This window comes from Botryllus schlosseri, chromosome 15, assembly GCF_051294905.1.
Source record: "Botryllus schlosseri isolate E-star chromosome 15, Bs_hap1, whole genome shotgun sequence".
NCBI classification, from domain to species: Eukaryota; Metazoa; Chordata; class Ascidiacea; order Stolidobranchia; family Styelidae; genus Botryllus; species Botryllus schlosseri.
Genome location: NC_137250.1, coordinates 882,185 through 907,884, shown reverse-complemented (window position 1 = coordinate 907,884; position 25,700 = coordinate 882,185). Strand labels below are relative to the sequence as shown.

General features: G+C 38.7%; 2 protein-coding genes, 2 long non-coding RNA genes and 1 pseudogene across 8 annotated transcripts in view; 1 reads left to right on the top strand and 4 right to left on the bottom strand.

Moving 5' to 3' along the window:
- The window catches only part of LOC145456834 (DNA-dependent protein kinase catalytic subunit-like), a 93,280-nt gene extending 76,805 nt beyond the window's left edge, over positions 1–16,475 (bottom strand). For 2 of the 3 annotated variants that reach the window (XM_080334957.1, XM_080334959.1), the window contains exons 1-8: positions 4,982–5,120; positions 2,653–2,729; positions 2,423–2,590; positions 2,254–2,350; positions 1,669–1,781; positions 1,348–1,516; positions 470–627; positions 335–391 (exon numbers count right to left, since the gene is read on the bottom strand). In XM_080334957.1, coding sequence (XP_080191083.1) covers positions 335–391; positions 470–627; positions 1,348–1,516; positions 1,669–1,781; positions 2,254–2,350; positions 2,423–2,590; positions 2,653–2,729; positions 4,982–5,120 — 978 coding nt within the window. Of the gene's footprint in view, positions 1–334; positions 392–469; positions 628–1,347; positions 1,517–1,668; positions 1,782–2,253; positions 2,351–2,422; positions 2,591–2,652; positions 2,730–4,981; positions 5,121–16,336 lie in introns of those variants that run through there. The other variant, XM_080334958.1, reaches the window with a different exon arrangement.
- On the bottom strand, positions 5,129–9,077 carry LOC145456843 (protein wntless homolog pseudogene; annotated as a pseudogene). The gene has a single exon (XR_013920718.1). The product of XR_013920718.1 is annotated as a protein wntless homolog pseudogene (transcript).
- A 179-nt stretch (positions 16,476–16,654) lies between the features above and the next one.
- On the bottom strand, positions 16,655–21,996 carry LOC145456842 (protein wntless homolog). Its single transcript, XM_080334969.1, has one exon. It carries the CDS (start codon positions 20,798–20,800, stop codon positions 19,175–19,177), a length of 1,626 nt encoding a protein of 541 aa, XP_080191095.1. The 5' UTR covers positions 20,801–21,996; the 3' UTR covers positions 16,655–19,174.
- A 1,028-nt stretch (positions 21,997–23,024) lies between these two features.
- LOC145456853 (uncharacterized) lies at positions 23,025–24,392 on the top strand. Its single transcript, XR_013920720.1, has 2 exons — positions 23,025–23,849; positions 24,097–24,392. It is a non-coding gene; the product is annotated as an uncharacterized LOC145456853 (long non-coding RNA).
- Positions 24,393–24,466: 74 nt separating this feature from the next.
- LOC145456854 (uncharacterized) lies at positions 24,467–25,482 on the bottom strand. 2 transcript variants are annotated; one of them, XR_013920722.1, is made up of 3 exons: positions 25,090–25,482; positions 24,625–24,712; positions 24,467–24,569 (listed from the first exon to the last, which is right to left on the bottom strand). It is a non-coding gene; the product is annotated as an uncharacterized LOC145456854 (long non-coding RNA). The 2 variants fall into 2 exon arrangements; XR_013920721.1 differs by having other exon boundaries at positions 24,467–24,712.
- Positions 25,483–25,700: the final 218 nt, after the last annotated feature.

The following is a 25,700-nucleotide window of genomic DNA, read 5'->3' as shown; positions in this document are numbered from 1 at the left end:
AACTGAAAAAATTTCCATACTTTGCGCGACCATAACGGATGCCAGTTACTATTCATAACACGGCCAATCAAAATTTTAGCGCTTATAGTAAACCAATATTAAAAATATATTAGTGCGGAGTTCACCGGAAATGGACATGGACTGTTTAACATGGGTATTTGGTGTCCAGTTTGTTCATTACGGCTATGTCATGAAATGTGGCCATAGGCTACATCAGTAATCAAAACGGCCGTGAATAGCAAAAAGGGTGGCTGCCGCTAGTCTAAGAGGAGTTTTAATATTAGTGGATCAATGTGAAATATAACATGCAGAAGATTTAAGAGTTGTAACTCACGGTGTAAATTTCTTTCGACACATCTGCATCCACCTGATCCCCAACTATCTCCACAATCTGATAGGAATTATACAAGAGAGAACAATTATTTGATCTACACCAATTGGATAATCAGTCAAACAAAGATAAACAAACCTGTTTCAAAAAGGACTGGATCGCGACGTGGGCTTCTTGCTTCACCTTTGCGTTGGAGCTTTGAAACCATTTCTTGAGAAGGTCGTAAATCATCACGTACTTGGTAATGATGAGTTGACCGAACAAACCGACATGATGTTGAATCAACTTGAGTCCGGCTTTAGCAAAAGGAAGGAGGACCGATTACGTCAGGCATGAGGTCACAGTGATTTGAATACTCCGATCTTAATCAAGCATTAATTCTAATGACTCGAGTCGATTAGTGTGACATGAATTTTTCGTGTGCGGAAACTATACACTCCATGATCCTAATAATTATTTAATCAACGAGAATTCCGATTCCGATGCTAGTTTCCATTTTTATAAACGGATTAATCTATATGCATTACGTTTGTTCAAATATAACTTTTTTTATTGGCTAGTAGATAAATTGTAAGATTGGCTCAAAACGCTGTACATCAAATTTGGCTCAATTCCAACCTGTAGAAGTGTAGCTTGAAGAGTAAATTATTTTATATCTTATTGGCTACCCCCTGAAATAGTTAGTATCTATATAAAGGTGATGCAAGACAAATTTGTCATAACTCCAACCCAGAGAAGCGAACTTATTGAAGCTGAAAACTTTGGATTTGATAAAACCAACAATTTTATCAAGTAGCCTTGCCAGTAAAATTTGGTTAGAGGTCACAGTTGCAGACAAGAGATTCCAAGTAGTTTGGACAAAGTACAATCAAATTATACAAACAAATGAACGATTGAAAACAAGTTCTCTGAAAAATCATAAAAAATTAATGGAATAATTTTGATAGCAAGGAGAGGATGCTTTTTGTAGAATCATGATTTCTACGGCAAGAAAAAAGTCTTCAAAATTCACGTGCCTAAGGGAATGGCGTAGCGCGTAAGATCTTGTTTTGGATTCAGACTCATCAAAGTGTACTTGAATATTTCTTCGACCTGGTCAGAATTGTTCAACGTACAGCTGAAGAGCACGCATCTTAAACCTTTCAAACATCCCTCGATGAGTTTGAGGTCGGAATTGCCTCGGAACTGCGAAAAATGATTTATTGGTCTTGTTATTATGTAAAATACCAGCAGTTGTCGCAAACATTTTAACCGTAAAATATGAAATCAGAAGGAGTAGTCAATCACGTCAATGATAGATGGAAAATCAGAGATTCTTATGTACAGCTAGTACTGACCTCTCTCCGAAGATCCTGCAAACATATCATTAGAATTCGCTCGTGTTGGTCGGACCTTTCATCTGGATATTGCTGACACAGTAAGCCGAGGAGATGGTAGCATTTGCACTTCACTGAATCATGATTATAGAATATTGAAATATTCAATCTTAATTTCAGCATTTAACAATACCATGTATAAGATGTCACGAAAATTGCCAATATTTTTTACCTTTAATGGCCGACACCGATATTTCTGTCAAAGTGTAATATTGACTCAATAACCGAACTGATAATAGGCAGGGCTCAAAGTTCCTAGTCTAGTTATCCCCGAATTATGTAATACATAACCGGTTTTGAATAATAAGCCTACCAGAGAATTCAACAGCCGTACAAAGTTCTTTTGAAATCTCTACTACTTGCTGACGATTACCCACAAAAAGTATCAGCCGAGAATATCCGTGTATCTTTCAATATGAATATAATACTCGGCTATACACTGAATTTCTATAACTCCCAGATTCTCATTAAATATATTCAATCCATTGCGAGTATATTTTGTAATTGCCTTGTGCGAGGAATGCTAGGATATGAAATCAATTTTACCTGACGAACTGGATTTAGACTTTTTGTTCAGTTCTTCTTGACACATTTTTCGAAGACGAATGCACTCTGTACTGCCCAAGAGTGTTTCTTTCACAATCTGGTATCAATCACCCACAAAATTCAATGAGCCAGTTTCAAACAATAGGCATAATTTTTTAGCAAAGTTTACCGATAATAAAATGTCCAGCAGCTTTCCTTTCGACGCAGAAGCCTTAAAACCTGGAAAGATTTCGAATATAGTCGAGCAAAGAACAGGCACGTGACTTGAAATGGATCCGCTTAACAAATCCATAGTATCAAGAAGAAGAGTCAAGCCATCGTTGACGCACTTGTTCAACTGAAATTCAGAATTGGCTGGTTAAGAACTGATTGATTTGTCAAGTGAACTCTATGCTTTACCTGCGGTACGTTGTAAATAATTTTGATGAAATTCAGGAGGCTTTGCGGATCGGCGAAAATGAGTGATGCACACAATTCTGAAGATGAAATATTTCAGTCAATGAAATGGTAGCTAAATAGCCTACTTCGAAACTGTATCAATAGAGGTAACCTACAGAAGTGGTCAGTGAGGAGTACTTCTACTCTTTTGAACTACTTGAGTAGGCTTTGCCTGTTTGCACTACTTACTCAAGTGGTTATGTTTTTAGACTACTCCTGCCCACAGTTTTCAAAGAAAACTACTTACTTTCTAGCCTACATTTCGGATTCTTGCAAGTGGAAAGTAATGTTAGGATAAGTTTGCATCAAGTGTAGAATTGTAATAAGAACCGGGTGAAATAGTCAGTATATCACAGTAGTCAGTAACTGAGTATAGGCCTGCTTTGGAAGATTGTACCGATTCATATTGAAATAATATGACCATGAACAATATCAATTCAATTTATTATTAACAATTTCATCAATCAAACGACTTGGAGTAGTCTTCGAAATCAGACACCCACCTGGGCCTAGGCGATGCACACTGAGTGAAAATTAAAAGAAGACAATATAAAAGGACAGACGACAAAAGAGGTAGCACGTGTCAGTAGGCGAGATCAATATGTCAGGTAGTGGTCCGGTAAACTCAAGGGCTGACTAGTATTGATTCAGTAGAAATTGTTTGCATTTCGGCTTGAACGTGGACATCTGACGAGATACTGTTCCGCACTGCAGGTCCGGCTTATTTGATAGAGCGATGATCTTTAACGTCGACCACATCATTGTTGAACTACGCGCACTATTGCACTTATATTTGATGCTGAGGTGAAGAGGTTATTGATATTTTTGGGTCAGTGACCCAAGTAAAACTGATACCGTACATAAACTTGGCAATTTCTAGTTTCCGCATATCTTATATGTGTAGGGCCACGAATTTTTTGAGCAGTGATTTGTTGGACGCACATACTGCCCCCTGTGGGGCCCTGGCTATGATATGGAGGACAGGATGCTGTAGTTTTTGCACTGGTTTCAGTGCGCTAACACTGGCAGCCCTCAACTTGTAACTTTGATTGGAATGATCATTTGGAGAGTGCCGGAAGAACCCAATATATTATTCAAACGTATATTGAAGTTCTGTACGTCCCAGCTCTTCAAGAATGTACCGATTTCTCTAGCCATTATTTATTTTGTGTTAGTCGCGAAAATACATCTTGCAATCTCAAAAGTTGCCACTTCCGAATAACTGCTATAAGTAGCCACTTACATTTACTATTTCCACTCGAATTAGTTCTGACATGTCTTGGATATTGCTACTTTTACTTATAGCCTACATGAGCAGCAATGTTACCTACTTTGAGCAACTCTGTTGAGCGTAGCCTACACGCGAGAGACGCAATTAGGCTATTCAGTGAATCACGTAATATGGACTACGGGTTGTTTTGGAAGGATTGTAGGCTGTTGCTATACCAATCCTGTGTAGGTACACATGTTAAGGTAAAAGATATGGCTGCCCTGCCCCGCAATGTATGAAAGAAGAATTTGTGGGGGCAGACTTGAAAATCAAAAAAAATCCATGTGTCATTCCGCTTGAATAAAAAAATATCATTGCTGAATGTACTGTGAAGGTGTATGGTTGATATCAAATTGGATTTTCAAATTGGACTTCAATGCCGCTCAAATTAGCCAGTTCATAGAATGACAGGTTGCCAACCTTACTATCCCTCACCCACCGTAAATACTATTATTCCAAATCAAAAATTTTATGAACAAAAAAATCAACTTTTCAACTGTAATATCTTCACTTCGAAATTTACTAATTTCCGTTTTCAACAGCATCAAATGATATCTCCAATATTCTTTCTACTTGCATCCATTTGTCGAACTGTACTTGCAATTTGGGTGAATTTTGATCATCGAGAGCATGCCAGTCCGCAAGATTTGAAGTATTACCCGTTCTCAGGGTCAAAAAGGTTAAGACCCACTGGTTTAGAATGCAACAGAAAGAAACAAAGTAGGCTATCAATCAAACCATTGAAGTCCCTAATAGCATATCAAGCATGCATGACCGCTGCGAACTTACTGTGCGCCTACTCCATATTAATTTACGTTTCACGTATCGTTGCACCCAAGTCACGAATGAACTCACGATACGCCACTTTAGCGTTGTAGTTCAAGCGCAGTTTTACATCGGAAATGAGGTATGAGACTGCCTAAAACGGCCATGATAATTAATCAGCAGCTTTTATGTTGACTGCAGTGTCACATAAATTGAGATTAGCGTAATGAAATTTGCAAAATTCAAGGCATCAACCTGATTCCGACTTGGACGCGGTATTCAGTTCTGCGATCAGATTCTTGATATCCGAAATAACTTTACACGCTTCATTGCCGTCTCTCCTTTCTACCAAAGCATGAAGTTCAGAAAGCGACTTCCGTAAGGACTCGGACATTATCTACATTTCTGAGAAAAGCAACAGTTCCGACATTGGCTCGGAAGATAATTTGACTCAGGTGACCAGTCCTATCATTTATAATTTTTCACCAAATCAAAACAATCAGGAACCACACTCCCCTGACCGTAACTATTACCTCAAAGAGAACCAACCAAATAGTAATGGAAGGAAGACCACATTATTATATTCATTTAATCAACGACGACTCAATGCACAAGAAAATAAGAGTGTTAGTATTGTGTATGAATGTCGAGACATTTCTGTTATTTGAAATAGCACCTGCAGATCCCACAACAAAAACTCTGTGATGCACTGAAACTAACAAAAATAACGCCAAATTCATTAGATCGAGATTCATCAAAACAATTGTGCAAATAGCGTGAAGAAAAATGAACAATTAGAAAACACTACGGTATAAAATTCCTACAAATGGCAATACAGAAATAATACTGATTATCAAGACGCGATAGAACCATTGTATCAAAAGATTGTCCAGTCATTATCGACATCAAATACAGCAAGTGACGGTGCTAATTCATATTTTATACCTTGTTTCGATATTACCGAGGTTACAGAAATTATGTGCCCTTACTGGGAATCAGTAATTCAATTCAAACAATTATATGAGGAATGCCAATTCAATTGCAACGAGTGAGAAAATAGATTGTCCACACTGGAAAAATTCATTTCTATCAGACTATCTTCATGGATCTCAGTGAAAAATGATCTGCGAATATATAAAAGTACACAAATCAACACATTTCATTTATGATGATTGATTATTACCATTATTATTGTTTGTAGAAACGAAAATGATTTTGCAGGATGATAACTTGAAGATGATATAAATCAAGAAAAAATTATGCATGTCAAGGAGAATATCGTTGTCAATTAAGGTAAAGCATTTAATTATCACTAAAATCAATGCAAATTTCCGAAACTTCAAGTCCAAAATTAGAAAATTGATGGTAAAGAAAAGATGAAGTTCTTTCAAAACCACACCATCATAAAATAACAGGCAAGTGACTAGGAGCTTATAAGAAGTACCAAATCTCTATATAGTTCATTGTCACTTGATGAAATACGGCCATGGTATTTATAAAAAAATTACAATGAAAATGCGAGCACGGAAACATTTCACAAATTAGATTAGAATCAGATTACCGGCGCAATTTTAGAATTATCTAGTTGTCAAAGGCTGGTACTGACAGTGATGCAATATACAAGACACGATGATATCGCGAAGAAATGAACATAGTAGACTGCCGAAACAATATTGGGATGAGCTGGTAAATTTAGTATACAAAATAATCAAGAGGAAAAATATTGTGATTGCTGTCTCATAAATCTGATTAACTTTAAAACTAGGCCTACAAATATTTCACTTGCACATTTGCACAAGTACATTATGCAAAAAAGCACCAAAATATAGAAAGATCAGGCTCACTATTGCGGCACTGCCGTAATTGCAACTAGTTGATTGTGTGGATGACAGCTAATCCTAAATATGAAGAAACTTTGAGAGCAGTGTTTAACATTGACTGACAAGTAAAATAGAAGGATGAGCAATAACAGCAAAGAATCATTTCATTGGGGTAGGCAGACCTCGACCGAAACGGATCTGTCTTGATTTTGGATCAGGCATGCGTCAGTACTAAAGTGTCCTTAACTTGGCTTGTATGTTAATGGTTTTGTTTATCATACAATAATTACTGCCATATAAATTGTAATATGAGACATTGCTAGCAAATGGGTATATGAATGTGACGTCTGACGTACTAGTAATATTGTAACATTGGTGCAAAATACTAAACATGGCAAACACAGCATTGAAAAACCTATTGGATGTAAGTATTGATTAGAAACGATGATTTGAGTACTCCAGCATGAACAAGTATTAATTCTCATGATTCGGGTAGAGTAGTGAGAAATTACACGCTCCTTGCTACTAAGATTTAATTTATCAATGAGAATTATAGTTTCGATACTGTTTTACACTCTAGAAGTGCAATGTAGTGCAATGAAATAAGTGCAGTCGAAAAATACCAAAATAATCTTCAATGTGATGTAGAACTCTTCGTGATTGCAAAAAATGTACATCATTCATACTGTTGTGACACAATAATGACCGATCCTTGAATACTCGACTAGAAGCTTAGCGCTGGATTGAGAATTAAATCACTGAGGTATTCGATAGCCTTGCCCAAACTCAATCCTGCGTTTCCTTTTGTTGAGTCAAATCCAGAATATGAACACGATCGGACACTTCTGCTGTGACGGCGTGCGAATCATTCAATCCAATCAGATCTTGTCGGTTGTCTATGCTTTCATCATTGATTTCAGTGCCAAATTCCTTGCGAGAGGGGGCGTACAGGGACAGGACAAGAAACAAATACATATTCCAAAGACCGTAAACCCCAGTAAAAAACGCAGAGCTCACTTCTACTTTGTGATCGCCGTGTCCCAAAAGGCCGTCGTATTTTTGGTACAGGATGTAAAAGATGATAGTCAGAGCTGCCGTGCCCATGGATAACGCCATCAACAATGTGAATCGGCAGGCATCAGTTTTAATGCTTTTACCGCGTTTGGAAACAGCTTGCACACTTTTCTGCTCGATAGATATAATCAAAGCTTTGATCACCATGTACAGTAAAGTAAGGAAGTAAAGACATCCGGAGATACTAGCAACTATCAACAATGCCATTGCAAAGTTGTGATGGGTCCAAACGGTAGCACACGGATTAACCAACTGCATACCGCGTTCCGCAATATCAAACACTGACAACGCAACCATAATAGACGAAATCGATCCTAACTTCCACTTGTAGGACGACAGTATATTACGATTTGGTCGGTCCATTATATGTTCCCCGACAAAAATAATCCAAAAGCTCAACAAAACAGCGTAAAACAAACCTTGTCTCAAATCAGTGAAAAACAGCATCCAAGGGGCTTCAAAAAATATGGACACGAGCTCTAGTGGTAGATTCAAAAATATCATAGATATGCCTAGAGCAAAAATAGCCTTTTCAAGAAGCAATGGTTTCCTATCGAGAAGTAAAATACGTCTCCAAAACCAAACCACCGGGAAACACATAATCATTGTGAGTGCAGATTTTAAGCACATCCACACTTTGGTGAAACCACCGGTTTGACGGATAGCAACCACCGCTAGTTCATGAATATGACCGATTCTGTTATATTCCTTACCATTTTTACGCACGGGTAATCGGATGTTCACGAGGTAATACTTGTGTGGCACAGAGCCTAGTTGGAATAGATGCAATACGTCACAATCATATTGAATGCCCTCGTAATCATTATTGTTCTGTGGAGGGTGGAAGGTGCATTCTAGATGACGTTCTTCTTGGCACGAGGCTAATATATGCCAAGCTTTTGGATCATTTCTAGCTGCGCGATTGGGGTTGTTACTGTAGTATAATTTTACATCCAGTAACATTGTAGAATTGGGATTGTATTGATTCTGCTCCTTATAAGTAATATCTACATGCAGCAAACCGAGCAGGTACTGGAACCACGGTGACATTTGATGATTCGCCCTCGGAATATTCACGATCAGAACCAAATCCTCCGCATCATGGTTTTTTGTATCCTCATATAAGTCGTTGACTTGTTTTTTGCATGAACTTTTCGTGACTGGTCCGTTCTTTTCGTCAGTAATGCAATTAGTCATGATGTTCACTTGAGCCGTTGAAGGTGCGGGAGCTATGAGGCCTCCGATTAAGAAGAACATGACTTGGACTAACAACAACGCAACGACTAGAAGAACCATTTTACGGGTAGACAACATCTCTATCACTGCACCTGCCATGATGCACCTTATAGATACAACGCTGAAATTTCAACAAAAATATGAAACAGCAATAAATATAAAAGTTCAAAGTATGCAATGGAACTGTATAGTGCAGACCTGGACAGTAGGGTGGAGTGAAACATGTAAAATTTTGAATTTTAAAACGGACACTCGATGTGTGGTGCCAAATATCAAAAATATAATTTCTATCGTAATTTTGGGCTTGTGCACCCTCTAGTGGTTGTGCAATTTTACCGAACGAGCGAAAAATAGCTAATTTCGCTATGAATTGATGACCGCTTACACTAGAAAGCTGATTTTGGTCTTAAAAGATGCAGAAGCAACAAGTATCCATCTCACTTCCATAGAACTTCGTCTTAAAAATTAACCGAAAAAAAGTTACAGCCAAATTATTAATTTGTAGACCATTTTTAGGTATAATTAGGCACTGAAGCAGTGGGTACGATGCAAAAAGCGTGTGGTGATTGATCTTATGACTTACAACTCCATATTGAAAACACAAGAAAATCAATTATATATTGAAAAAAGAAACATTTCGAAGACGGTTTCACTACCGGAGGATATGACTGCACAAACTTCAAAATCTTGTTTCGTATCAAAGGATTTCATATCCTTTCGAAACTTCAGTTTTTGTTTGATGAGACCATCCCTATTTTTAAATCCGGGCTGATGGACAGACTTTTTTTGGTCACCGCTTTGAAGTGTCTTTCCACTGCCTGGTTGTGGCAAGGATGATTGAGCCTGGTGATGACCTTAGATTTTCCAGCTTGAGATCTGACCAGTTTTTGATTGCTTGTGACTGTTCCATATCTTTCAGATTCAAGTTGATAATTTGGTGTAATGAGATGGCCTTGATGTTTATAATTGGCATTTTGAACAATCTAATGCTAGTGTCAATGTTGTTTTTAGGTTTTGGTTCATTAACATAATGTCCTTCAAAGTCGCTAATTGGAATCTAGTGTTCTTGTCAACTGCAAGTCTTCTGAGGCCTTCATCATCATCACCGAGCATTCCCAGCAAAACATTTTCCGGATGTGCAAAATATGCATTTCGTTGTAGCACAGATATTGTAAGGTTATGAATTCGTTCATCAGAAGCTTTGTGACATGGGAAACTATGTTGTAGCAATTTTTAGCAAGGTTAACAAGATTACAACTATGCGCAGACCAAACTCGGAACACTAGATTCCAATTGGCAACTTTGAAGGAGTATATTATGTTAATGAACCGAAACCTAAAAACAACATTGACACCAGCATCAGATTGTTCAAAATCCCAATTATAAGCATCAAGGCCAAACCATTTCAACAAATTGCCAACTTGAATCTAAAAGATATGGAACAGCAAGCCACCAGCAATCAAAAACTTGACAGATCTCAAGCTGGAAAATCTAAGGTCATCACCAGGCTCAATCACCCTTGCCACAACCAGGCAGTGGAAAGACAGGTGAAGGTGAAAGTGGTGACTGAAGCATATGCCCATGTGTCGGGATTTAGACGTAGAGATGGTCTCGTCAGACAAAAACTGAAGTCTCGAGAGCAGATGAAATCCTTCATTACGAAACAAGATATCAAAGTTTGTACAGCCTAATATAATACTCTGGTAGTGAAACCATCTTCATAATATTTTTATCAATATAGAATTGATGTTTTTGTGTTTTCGATATGGATTTGCAATTTATGTGCTTTCAATATGGAGTTGTCAGTCATAAGATCAATCACTAATTCACTACACGCTTTCGGCATCGTACCCACTGCTTCAGTGCACAATTTGACCGAAAAACGGTCTAAAAATAGGTAATTTACCTGTAACTTTTTTTCTGTTCATTTTCAAGAAAAAGTTCTGTGGAAGGGTGATAGAAACTTATTGATTCTGCATCTTTTAGGCCCAAAACCAGCTTTCTAGTGTAAGCGGTTATCAATATATAGCAAAGTTAGCGTTTTTTGGCTCGTTCGGTGAAATTTCACGACCACCAGAGGGTGCACAAGCCCAAAATTATTATAGAAATTATTTTTTAGATATTTGGCACCACATATCAGGTGTCCGTTTTGAAATCCAAAATTTTCCATTTTTCACTCCACCCTATTGGGCAGAGTGCGGCCAGCAGAGGTTTCCTGAGCAGCCAGCAAAAAACTGCTTGGAATTCAAAACATGAAACCTATACTTTTGAATGTTGCTGCGCGGAATAAAATCACAATCTGTATATAAACTGAACCGTGAATTCATTTACTTTGAAACCTGTTCATTAATATGCCGCACATCGCAACCTATTTATATACCTCACACACGTCAGCCAGATTAAAAATGAAGCAAATTTAGCATGCCGTAACAAACAAGTTTGGTTCAAACCTACTTTGTTGCCATTGTTGTCACATTACGCAGTACACAGCCAATGCTTACGTGATGTTGCGTGATACATTTCCAAGCACCTAGTTCTTAAAACAAGTCATTCAGTGCTCGTGATTACCATGATTAGGGCTGGGCACAATGATTCGAGTACTCGAATCTGAATCGAGTATTAATTTTAATGCTTCGAGTCGAGTAGTAAAAGACGATTTTTTCGAGTACTGAAATTATACGCTTCTCACCCCTGAAAGTTAATTTATCAACGAGAATTAGAGCTTCGATACTAATTTTCACCGTTGAAGCCTTGAAACTTTGCTTGGTGGTATCGTAGCATACGAAACATATAGTACAGAGCTACGAAGGTTACTGGTCGTAGCATATTTCCGAAGTCATGATGATCCCACAACATTGTCACCAAGTGGAATGAAATCGGTATGGTCGAAAAAATACCAAAGTATCTTTATGAGATGGATAACAGGCATTATATTATTTGTGGTGGCATAAAAGGTACATATTTGAGCATTAACGTATTAAACTCTGTTATGACGTCATAATGAGTGATACTCGATTACTCGACTCGAAGCATATTGCGTGATTCAGAATCGAATCTCTCAGGTACTCGATTTTGCCCAGCCCTAACCATGATACAAGTCATCATCACTCATAAAGGATTAAGGCATGACAAAAAAGAAAGCCGAATGCTGAAATTCGAAGGTTTGGAGCACAAAATATTTGTTCACCGGAGTCAGGATTAAACCCATCCTTCTAGTTTGTGCCAAGTAGGTCGAGGGTCTAGAGCAGGGGTGGGCAATTATTTTCCTTCGCGGGCCAAATGAGAAAAATAAATACGTTGGCGGGCCGAGTGAAAAATTTAGCCATATTCTCCAGCGTATTTTAATTTTATTTCTAAATTATATTGTTAATAAATGCTGCTCAGTGAATGTGTTGATATTAGCTAATGAGAAAGTGACGGTTAATTAAAATATATCTATTAGCTGTCATGATTTCAAACAGTGTTAAACTTGATGCATTTTAGCTCTCTTTAAACCCCTCCCTATCCACGTTCTTCTATTAGGACTTTAAAACAGTGGTTCTCAAGCTTTTTAGGCACGCCTCCCTTTATGATAGTGAACAATTTCGCGCCCACTTATCATGATACCACAAAATATTGAAAAGTGCAACCAGAATGCTAGCAATCCCACCAGATAGTTTGATTGCATGGAGAAATACGGCTGTAAATGAGAGAATTGTGAAATATCAAAGTCGGACAATACATAGAGCGACAACTATAAGCTGGGGGTATATCGCGTAGAGCGCAAAAAAATTATTCAATGACCTTTGGCTTCGCGCCACCCATTTGATGCTTTCACGTCTCCCAGTTCGAGAACCACTGCACTGAAATGTATATGCAATAGTACAAAGCCTAATTTCTTGGTCGCTGCCTTCCGAGCAGTGTGCAGGTTAAATAGCCTTCATGTTGAGCGAATCTTGCAGTTTTTCTGAACTTCGCCCTCCCTTGACAGAGTGTTTTGTGCTTTGTCATAAGACCGACTTTAATTAAAATTCTTAATCTCGGCGACATGATCGGCAAAAACTGAAAGGATGGGTTTACCCCTGACTCGAGTATGCGAATAGTTAGTGCTCTAAATTCTAAACCTAAATCTTCTTTAAATTTCAGTTTTCGGCTTTCTTTTTTTTGGCATGCCCGTTAATCCTTTAAGGGTGATAGTGATAGATGTGATGAGTCATATAGATCGCGAGCACAGATTGACTTGTTTTACGAATTAGGAATTTGGAAACATATCACGTACAATGCGTAATGTGACAATATCAACAAGGAAGGTTTGAATTAAACTATATGGAAAGAGAAATTTCTTGTGACTTCAATTGCTACTCATACTTTGTCACATTGCCTTTATTTTGAATCTGGATTACGCATGCCAGATACATAGGCAGCGTAATCTCGGCATATTATTGAGCAGGCTTCAAAGTAAACGAATTTCCCGTTCATTTGATACAGCCAATGGTTTTAGTCATTCAAAAAGCAAGTTTTATGTTTTGCATTCCAAGCAACCTTTCGTGGACCGCACAGAATAGCTTCGCGGGCCGCATTTGGCCTGCGGGCCGCACTTTGCCCAGGTCTGGTCTAGAGATACTAGGTCAAGGGAGGGCGAATTTCAGAAGAACTGCAAGCTTCGCTCAACAACAAGGCTAATTCATCAAGCTGCACTGTGCACACTGATCGGAAGGTAGAAATCAAGATAATAAGCTTTGTAGTAGGTATCCCAAATAGGCCTACATTTTAAAACATGGGGTCTTGTCAACTTTCTTATCCACACCATATTCATTATTTAGTACCTTATTATACAACCCATAGGCACCAAACTTACGTACATATAAACCAAGCATACGTACTAATGAGCTCTAATATGTTCCGCTGGCACCAATCGGGGATAATCGTTGACAGCAATGGATGAAAACTGAATTCGGGGGACGAACTTACAATTCGAAAAAATCCATGTGGCATTCCACTTGAATAAAAACATATCATTGCAAAATGTAGACTACTGTGAAAGTATATGGTTGATTTTAAAATTGGACTTCAATGGCACTCAAATAAGCCAGTTTATAGAATGCCGGGTTGCCAAACTTACAATTCTTCACCTACCGTAAATAGCCTAATGTTAGCCTATTACAAATCAAAAATTTCCAAACCAAAAAATTCATTTTCAAATATAATTAAATCTTTTTAACTGTTGCATTAGCCCTTTCCACATTCAAAATCTTCCAATTTTTGTTTCAACTGCATTAAATGAAGAATCCAATACTTCCTTTCTACTTGCATGTACATTTGTCCTACCATAGCGTACTTGCAATTTCAGTCAATTTTGATGATCGAAACTTCGCCAGTCCGCAACATTTCGAGTATTACCAGTCAGCAAGGTCAAAAAGGTTGAGAACCACAGGTTCGCGACCCACTTTTCATCCCAATTTCATAGCGGGACCCACCAGACGCCCTTTTGCGACTAACGTTTAAACCACTGCCCCTGGGTGCCAGTTTTTATGTTTTCAATGCGTTACAGTTATTTGGTTGCGTCTACCGTGAATATTTTCCCGAATTGCCGTGAATAATTTCCTGTGAATAATTTCCCATTGCATATACCATAGGCTACTATTAATTTTTGCCGACAGCAATATTTGGAGACAGTTATTCAGGCACCTATAGAGCCAATGGAAAATTCGGCATATTATTACAGAAGGTCTCGATCCTTTTCGGCCGAGGTCTTCTCACTGTCCATCTTTCTGGCAGCACATTTCACGGAGTCGCATTTTAGCCGACACTTCATATGTCTTGGTATGTCGTGAGGGGGTAATGGCCGACACCGGAAGGACTATTTCTATTAATCATGTGTAGGCCTAGGCCTATTATCATATTAGGGGGGTGGGTAGCCCTATTAAAGCCAAGACATCGAACGATGTCAAATCGTGCGCGGCGCAAAGAAAATTTGAAAGAAGTTCAATAACTCCCCAAAGACCAACGGTTATATCGGGCGCACCAGTCCTGTTGGAGATGCGACTGATTACACAAGCGATTATATCTTGCGCACATGGCCTCTTGTGTAAGCGATTGTTTAGGCCTGTCGTTGACGCGATGAATCAACAAGGATTGCCGCGCACGCTTGTAGCAATCAGCGACCTAATTTCGCTAGTGTACAAACGGCAAACCAACTAAGCAAGAGATCGCGTGCTCTGCAGACGACTTTCGTGAATTAGAAACACGCTTTCCGTTAATTGGAAACACGCTTCTCTATTTGGCAGCGCGTTACACTCTATAATATGAATTACGGGCCCAATGGCTAGAGGTGATGCGCGATTTAAACAAACATGAAGAAATTTGTGATTTCAAGTTTTTGATCGAGGGATTTTTTTTCAAGGCTTGCTGTACCCATGTTATACGCACCCCCCATCGGTAAAATTTTGCGCATTATACATGGAAAATTACGGTACTCCATATTTTATGTTGATTCATGAGATGATTTTGGTCCCTCTTTAAGCTCGATGCATCGATTGGGGGTTGGGGTGCGGCAGTTAAGGTCCTGCATGAAACAGATCGATTACAGACATGAAAGGCTCATCTAGGCTCCTCGACGTCCGATCTGCTTAAGCAATGTTTTAAAAAAGTCTGAAAATGGACCGTATTCCAAGTCGGCAGATGCGCAATCATAATAAAGAACATCGGCCTGGTATAAATGACCATTGTAGTAGAAAAACACTATGAATACCACAAACAAAAACAGTCGAGAAAGCGCGTATCGAATCAGCAATTCGTCTATTACGTCGAACACGAAGTAGGTATATATGAGGACTGAGGAGCTTGCGTTGCGGCAATTGTTTGCTGATTATAATGACCAATCGGGCTGGATCGCTGCATTTCGCAATCAACGTTCACAAAGACTTGGGAGGAAAGAATGAATTTCAATCTCACGCATACACAGTAACGCGCTGTCGGATTTCACGCTCGGCACGGCAACGTTGCTTGTGGCGCTCATGACGCAAAACAATTTAATTTGGAGGACGAGAATGTGTGATTGCGCTTCTAAACTTGAGAATATGAAGTGTTTGGAATATTTGGAAAATTGAATACGTAAGTATTACCGTACATTCAAATCGTATTCGAGACCCACCTGAAATAGCTTCGCGACCCACCGGTTGAGAAGCACTGAACTAGGCTATCAGACAAACCACTGAAGTCCCTAATAGCATATCAAGCATGCATGACCGCTGTGACCTTACTGTGCGCCTACTCCATATTAATTTATGTTTCAGGTATTGTTGCACTTGAGTCACGAATGAACACATGATACGCCACTTTAGCGTTGTAGTTCAAGTGAAGTGTTACAATCGGAAATGAGGTATGAGACTGCCCAAAACGGCCCACAAATCATGATAATTATTCAGAAGCTTTTATGTTGACTGCAGTGTCATATAAATTGAGATTAGAGTAATGAAATTTGCAAAATTAAGGCATCAACCTGATTCCGACTTGGATGCGGTATTCAGTTCTGAGATCAGATTCTTGATATCCGAAATAACTTTATACGCTTCATTGCCGTCTCTCCTTTCTACCAAAGCATGAAGTTCAGAAAGCGACTTCCGTAAGGACTCAGACATTATCTACATTTCTGAGAAAAGCAACGGTTGCGACATAATGGCTCGGAAGATGATTTGATTCAGGTGACCAGTCCCATCATTTATAATTTTTCACCAAATCAAAACAATCAGGAACCACAATCCCCTGACCGTAACTATTACCTCAAAGAGAACCAACCAAATCGTAATGGAAGGAAGACCACATTATTATAATCATTTATTCCAGGACGACTCAATGCACAAGAAAATAAGAGTGTTAGTATTGTGTATGAATGTCGAGACATTTCTGTTATTTGAAATAGCACCTGCAGATCCCACAACAAAAACTCAGTGATGCACTGAAACTAACAAAAATAACGCCAAATTCATTAGATCGAGATTCATCAAAACAATTGTGCAAATAGTGTGAAGAAAAATGAACAATTACAAAACACTATAAAATTCAATACAGAAATGGTACTGATTATCAAGACGCGATAGAACCTTCGTATCAAAAGATTGTCCAGTGATTGTCAACATCAGGTACAGCAAGTGACAGTGCTAATTCCTATTTTATACCTTGTTTTGATACTACCGATGTTACAGAAATTGTGTGCCCTTACTGGAAATCAGTAATTCAATTCAAGCAATTATACGAGGAATGCCAATTCAATTGCAAGGGGTGAAAAAAGAGATTGTCTTCACTTGAAAAATTCATTTTTATCAGACTTGATGGATCTCAGTGAAAAATGATTGTGAATATATAAAAGTACACAAATCAACACATTTCATTTATGATAATTGAGTATTCCCATTATCATTATTTGTAGAAATGAAAATGATTTTGTAGGATGATAGCTTGAAGATGATATGAATCGAGAAAAAATTATGACATGGCAAGGAGAATATCCTTGTCAATTAAGTTATAAGGCATTTCCTTGTCACTACAATCACTGCAAATTTCCGAAACTTCAAGTCCAAAATTAGAAAATTGATAGTTACGAACAGATGAAGTTCTTTCAAAAATGCACGATCATAAAATTACAGGCAGGTGACTAGGCGTTTACAAGAAGTACCAAATCTCTACATACCGTAGTTCATAGTCACTTCATGAAATACGGTCATGGTAGTTATAGAAAAAAACATTAACGCTTGTATTTCATGAGCACATGACACACAAATGTAGGCTACTGATCACAGAGTTGGACATTGAAAAAATTTCACCCAAGTTAGATTACAATTAGAGTTATAGCTCTGCAGTTATTTTTCCAAATTTGATTAGAATTAATTTATTGAATTCACAAAAACTTGGAAATTGAATTAAATTTTAAATTGAATATGCCATATAAATATATATACAACAAAAATCAAGTTCAGTTCATATCAAATCAGAGTTCGTATCCATAAGTATGAGGATAGCAAATGTCTGTAAGCTGAGCTTGGCTAATTTTGCACGATAGGCTACAGTTCTGCGGCATTTTGTGGAAAACCAGAAATTAGATTACAATGAAAATGCAAGCATAGAAACATTTCGCAAATTAGATTAGAATCAGATTACAGGCACAATTTTAGAATGATCTAGTTGTCAATGGCTGGTACCGTACTGATAGTGGTGCAATATACAAGACACAATGACATCACGATGAAATGAACATAGTAGAATGCCGAACAATATTGGGACGAGCTGGTAAATTTAGTATACAAAATAATCGAGAGGTAAAATATTGTGATCGCTGTCTCATAAATCTGATCAACATTAAAACTAGGCCTACAAATATTTCACTTGCACCAAGTAGGCTACATTATGCAAAAAAGAAGCAAAATATAGAATGATCAGGCTCAATATTGCGGCATTGCGGAAATTGCAACTAATTGATTGCGTGAATAACAGCTAATCCTAAAAATGAAAAAAACTCTAAGAGAGCAGTTTTTGACATTGACTGACTATTAAAATAGCAGAATAACCAATAACAACAATGAATCATTACATTGGGGTGAGCATACCTTTACCGAGATGGGTTCGTCTTGATTTTGGATCAGGCATGCGTAGGTAGGCTACTAAAGTCCCCATAACTTAACTTATATGCAAATGGTGTTGCTAATCATTGAATAATTACTGCCATATGAATTTTAATATGAGACGTTACAAATGCATATATATGAGTATTATGTACTAGTAATGTTGTAGTGCAAAATACTAAACCTAACAAAAACAGCATTGAAAGAAACTATTGGATGCATGTAGCGATTAGGGCTGGAAACGATGATTTGAGTAGCCTACTCCAGTGTGAACAAGCATTAATTCTCATGATTCGAGTAGAGTGGCAAGAAATTATACAGTCCTCGCTACTAAGAGTTAATTTATCAACTAGAATTATAGTTTCGATACTATTCCACACCATAGAATGCTTAAATTTCAATTGGCTGTATCGCAGCATACGAATCATGCGGTACAAAGCTACTCACATGAGTGAAAATAAAATTTCTGTGTGAAGACATGATCTACCCACAGCAGTGCCAAAAAGAGCAACGAAATAGGCACAGTCGAAAAAATACCAAAATATTCTTTACTGTGATGCAGAGCTGCCATTATATTGTTTGTGGTCGCGAAAAAGGTACATCTGACGCAATAATGACCGATGTTTGAATACTCGACTCAAAGCTTAGTGCTCGATTGAGCATCAAATCACTCAGGTATGCCTACGTGATATTGCCCCTCCCTAGTGTTGATGCAATCAAACTCAATCCTGCATTTCTTTTTGCTGAGTCAAATCCAGAATATGAGCATGATCCGACACTTCTGTCGTGACGGCATGCGAATCATTCAATTCAATCAGTTCTTGTCGGTTGTCTATGCTTTCATCATTGATTTCAGTACCAAATTCTTTGTGAGAGGGGGCGTAAAGGGACAGGACCAGAAACAAATACATATTCCAAAGACCGTAAACCCCAGTAAAAAACGCAGAGCTCACTGATACTTTGTGATCGCCGTGTTCCAAAAGGCCGTCGTATTTTTGGGACAGGATGTAAAAGATTATAGTCAGAGCTGCCGTTCCCATAGATAACGCCATCAACAATCTGAATCGGCGGGCAACAGTCTTAATACTTTTACCGCGTTTGGAAACAGCTTGCACACTTTTCTGCTTGATGGATATGATACGCAAAACTTTGATCACCATGTACAGTAAAGTAAGGAAGTAAAGACATCCGGATATGCTAGCAACTATCAACAATGCCATTGCAAAGTTGTGATGGGTCCAAACAGTGGCACAAGGATTGACCAACTGCATACCACGTTCCGCAATATCAAACACTAACAACGCAACCATAATAGACGAAATCGATCCTAACTGCCATTTGTAGGACGACAGTTTATTACGATTCGGCCGGTCCATTATATGTTCACCGACAAAAATAATCCAAAAGCTCAACAAAACAGCGTAAAACAGACCTTGTCTTAAATCCGTGAAAAACAGCATCCAAGGGGCTTCGAAAAATATGGAGACGAGCTCGAGCGGAAGATTCAAAAATATCATACATACCCCTAGAGCAAAAATAGCCTTTTCAAGAAGCAATGGTTTCCTATCGAGAAGTAAAATGCGTCTCCAAAACCAAACCACCGGGAAACACATAATCACTGTAAGTGCAGATTTAAGGCACATCCACACTTTGGTGAAACCACCGGTTTGACGGATAGCAACCACAGATAGTTCTTGAGTATGACCGATTCTGTTGTATTCTTTACCATTTCTACGTACGGGTAATCGGATGTTCACGAGATAATACTTATGTGGCACAGAGCCTAGTTGGAATAGATGCAATACGTCACAATCATATTGAATACCCTCGTAATCATTATTGTTCTCTGGAGGGTGAAAGGTGCATTCTAGATGACGTTCTTCTTGGCACGAGGCTAATATATTCCAAGCTTTTGGATCATTTCTTGCTGCGCGATCGGGGTTGTTACTGTAGTATAATTTTACATCCAGTAACATTGTAGAATTGGGATTGTATTGATTCTGCTCCTTATAAGTAATATCTACATGCAGCAAACCGAGCAGGTACTGGAACCACGGTAACATTTGATGATTCCCCCTCGGAATATTCACGATCAGAACCAAATCCTCCGCATCATGGTTTTTTGTATCCTCATATAAGTCGTTTACTTGTTTTTTGCATGAACTTTTCGTGACTGGTCCGTTCTTTTCGTCAGTAATGCAATTAGTCATGATGTTCACTTGAGCCGTAGAAGGTGCGGGAGCTATGAGGCCTCCAATTAAGAAGAACATGACTTGGACTAACAACAACGCAACGACTAGAAGAACCATTTTACGGGTAGACAACATCTCTATCACTGCACCTGCCATGATGCACCTTATAGATACAACGCTGAAATTTCAACAAAAATATGAGACAGCAATAAATATAAAAGTTCAATGTATGTAAGTAAGCCAGATTAAAAATAAAGCAATTGTAGCATGCCATAACAAAAAAGTCACTCATTCCATATAGTTTGGTTCAAACCTTCTTTGTTGCCATTGTCTTATTACGCATTACACGACCAATAATGCTTGAAATTGTTACCGATACGTGCAGTGGTGGCCCTACGAACGGGGGGGCCTGGGCGAGACTTACCGGGGGGGGGCCCTCATAAGCATCTAACCGTAACTTCTGGGGGGCGGAGCCCCCCTTTCCCATCTCTTATTATTATCTATCTTTTACCATGGTAAGGTGCTGGATTCGGTCATGTCTATTATTGCATGAGTGCAAGGATAGACTACATCAGAACTAAGAAATTCTACCGCATGCGGAGACGTGATGATTGTCGGGATACGGGACTTTTCTAACAAATGCAGAGATTTGGTGATGGTCAAGACTGGAATCACTGGTTGTTTTCGGCAATAAGTTGCGCGTGACAGAAGGGTTTCTTCCATAGAATAATTAAGGAATTAAACCGAAAGTTGCGCGTGACATTTGCCATACCAATTCCACTCTGGGTGATGGTTGACACATCTGTACGGAATCATATTCTTGCTTGAGTTGCTTGGTACACGGATTTCCATGTTTATTCGTTATTATCCTTGATAAAAGCGCATCATCCAAATAGGGGGGGAGGCCTTCGACCAGGGGGGGCCCCGGGTGACCGCCCACCTCGCCCACCCCAAAAGCCACCACTAATGGGTGCGTGATACATTTCCTGATTTCCAAACAACTTATTCTTAAAACAAGTCAATCAGTGCTCGTGATTACTATATAATATGAGTCATCATCACTCATAAAGGATGAGGGCATGTGAAAAAAAAAAGAAAGCTGAATATGCTGAAATTCAAAGAAGGTTTGGAGCACAAAATATTTGTTTACTGGAGTCAGGGGTAAACCCGTCCTTTTAGTTTGTTCCAAGCTGCCAACAAATAGGTCGTCGTGTACAAGGAGTATAATTCAAGTCGTTCTAGTTATGATGACACAAACACAAACAAATAAGATACTAGGTCAAGGAAGGGTGAATTTCAGAAGAACTGATGCAAGCTTCGCTCAACAACAAGGCGATTTCATCAAGCTGCAAATGCAATGCGCACACACCAGAGATGAGCGGATTGTCCTAATCCAATCCAAATCCGAACCTTCAAATCCAAATCCTAATCCATAAATTTTTCATATTCAAGTCCATGTCCAAACCTAATCCGATTCCAACTGGAAATTCAGAAAAAATACTAATTTATGCAATGGAGGGACGCGAAAATTTTCTTTCACAACCAACGATTCACTTGATTCAAGATAACTTAGTAACCATAATTACATTAATAACTGATCTGAATAAAGTTTGTCGCCATTCGCCACACGACATTTCAATCTCCCCGAAAATAGGTAAATCCAATCCAAATCCTAATCCGTTCTGAAAAAAATGTATATCCCAAATCCAATCCAAATCCGACAAAATTTCACAAATCCTGTTTTTTCAAAACCTAATCCCCATCCATATCTCTGGTAGATATAGTTTGGAATTCTCGCCACGCTAACCCCAACCAAATACTGTACTAATAATCATGTAGATCGCTGCAGTATTGATCACCTGCAGCTGGGATATTTTATGGGTGCTCCTATATTATAAATTATTTTGCGAGTATTTACTTCAAACTTGCATGTGCCTCATGCCAATGTACCGGAAATGAGATGATATCCTTATGGAACAGGGGCGGGCAACTTCTCCAGCAGTCGGCGGGCCGGAAATTGGAAAATTAGGTACTTGGCGGGCCGGATTGCTGAATGGATAAATTATTCGCCCATGTACACAAGGAATAAATCGTATTTAATGAATGTATTTTATCGACAGCAATGTCACTTCAAAGCCATTTCTCGCCGATAATGACCTGACAAAGTGAGGAGGGTTGGTGCGATGACATGCAAAATAAGGTCAAATACATGCAAAATAAGGTCAGTCGCGACATGCAAAATAAGGTCAGTCACATGCAAAATAAGGTCAGTCGCGACATGCAAAATAAGGTCAGTCCGCGCATTAATCCAAATCTATACTTCAACTCCAAATCCAAATCTTTTTCTTATGAAAACGAAATTCAAAATGTATTTCCTGTATAGTAGCCTACTTTCAACAGTGAAATTCCTTATCTATATCCTAAGTCTTAAGATGTTTCAATCAAAAGATAATCATGATTATCTTGATTACGAAGTCAGTCGCATGTAGAATATTATTATTAGTCGGCGCGTAAATCCAAATCCATATTTTAATTAAAAATCCAAGTCTTTCTCTTATGAAAAATAAATTTAAAATAGCTTTCCTATATAGTAATTTCATGATTGAGATTCCTCATCTATATCCTAAAGGTGAAGGGTGCGTTCTAGGTGCGGTTTCGTGCCAAAAGTTTTCGAGTCTGATACTGAAAACACCTCACTACGAACGAAAGGCCTGTTTTCACTACCACTACGAACGGCAAGTGTTTTGGCAATTATTTTGAGGAACTGGTCACTTGGAACGGAGACGTGATTTTGACAACCGTGATTGCCAAACCGGCGTCGAAGCTATGTCGTTCGTAGTGCCGGCCGTGTTCCATGTGTGCGCTATTATAGAGACTGTAGTCAGACAGTATAGTTATAGTACTATAGTGTATTGGCGTTCTGTAGATAATAGTTATGGTAGGTTTTGATAGTCGGTGATATACAGATGGCTTGCTTGGTTATAGTAACGTTCTCAACTTTTTTACAGTAATTGAGTATTTACAATATGTGTGATTCGAAATTAAGCAATAAGTACCGGTAGTCAAAATCAATGCACGACAGAATCAGCATCCGTATATGTATGCGGCAATTGACATCCTGAGAGGAAGAACATCACGTTGTAAGAAGATTAATTGTGACACCGAGAATAAATGCCTGACAGAACAGTGTGTCTGTTCTAACAAGGTGAGCAAAATGTAAGCTATCAGAGGTGTTGCAGTAAAATTCTTGGTAATGTCCCTATCAGAAGCAATTGCTGCCAAGTGCCTTCCTAATAAATTGTCATTGAACAGTTATGAATTTAAATTGACTATAGAGTCACTGATCTGAAATGATTTATATCGTTCTTGCTCTAGCAGGCCTACTGATAATAAATTTTCAAAAATCCTCCGTCTGGCCAGTCTACTGTAAAATATTATCCTATTTATTCCAGAAACACAGCTCAGCAAGAATGGTTGTTGAACAAAGTTTTGGTCCCTCTGGCTATTGATCTTTAGAAGATGTGACGCTAGTCCGACCAACACAAGGCTGACAATTCTCCATACCAAGAGACCTGATTCAAGATCTGGACGCAGTTGATGTAGGCGGCGGCAACCACTTGGAAGAGATGCTGAAACTCGTTTAAATTTGGATACTGATGTAGCTGCAACGCTAGGTTTACATACGTTGCTTTAGTTGCCAATTTTCAAATCTCAATTGTCAATTTTTACAAATGAAACCTCACATCCTGTTTTGTGCGTGATGCTAAACATCATTGCGTCATCAGTATCTTTTACTCGTGAGACAAAATGGTAAAAAATCGGTTCGCTGAAAGATATGCTTTTTATTGAGCAGTTGTTGAAGAAGAACGTTTTCAGTATAGCATCATATAGGGTTCCATCATATTCGAGGATAGCTGCAACGAGGCTGTAAAAAAGGTACCGGTGGTAACTGGTAAGTATGACGACAAACAGGAAATTACTGTGCACCGTCCTTGACTCATGCCGTAATATATCTGTTGCAGAACGTCCCGAGGCATGTGCAGTGCTGTAGTGTGCGCCGACTGCTGCCTAGAATTATACAAGTGGTCAAGAGTTATTGTCAAAGTAAAACTCAGTTTGTCATGGCTAATTAAAATAACTGATTGCGACGAGTTTTAATAGCACGACAATGGTTGTCGTGCTTGCATATTGTCGTGCTTGCATCAGTATCTCCATCATCTTGGCACTTACTAATTGATTGAAAACTAGTTTAACATTTCCAATTATCTTAAAAAGAATCTTCATGCGTGATGACTTCAAATAACCACTGACTGATATAAGCCTATACTCTTTCATTACTTAAAAAGTCATCCAACAATCTGGGCTTCCATATATATATTGATTTGCGGGAAACTGAGCTGCTAGCTAGAAAATGTCACCATTCTTTCGAATTGATGTAATCATACGTCGTATCTCAGGTTTGGACCAAGCTTTTACCAGCTGCATCACTTCCATTTCGCTCCAAATTGTACCCCTTGACATCTTTACACTGGTATAGCCTATTTTCAAATGTGTGAAATTAAAACACTCTCTGCAAAACATATATCATTACTATATAAACTATAGGGTACTCCAGGATATACGGTGTAGGCCTATCCCTTCCTACAAACCACCATATGTAATGCATAGCATATACACTTTTTGCCATGACAAATCCACTCAATAGAACCATTATTCAATAACTGCCACCTCCATGACCAACATTGCTAATGTCGACACGCTCCTGCCACCTGAAACAGGTAGTTTCGCGTCAGCAACAAGCACGAAAACACACGTTCGTAGTAGCTTGCTAGCACGAAATTAATTTCGCGTTTCGCGCCACTACGAACGTCCTCCGTAGTCGAGCGAGACCCACTACGAACGATTGGGTTTTCGAGACCATCGGCGCGAAAACTACTAGTCGGAACGGGGTAATTTTGAAACCACTACCGAAATCACGTTCACTTCGAACGGTCGTGTTTTCGCGACTGGTTTTGAAATCATTTCGAAAACGTCACCTAGAACGCACCCTACAAAA

Bases quoted from the DNA above. Each gene is read 5' to 3' on its own strand.
- LOC145456842 (XM_080334969.1), bottom strand. From the start codon at position 20,800: ATGGCAGGTGCAGTGATAGAGATGTTGTCTACCCGTAAAATGGTTCTT.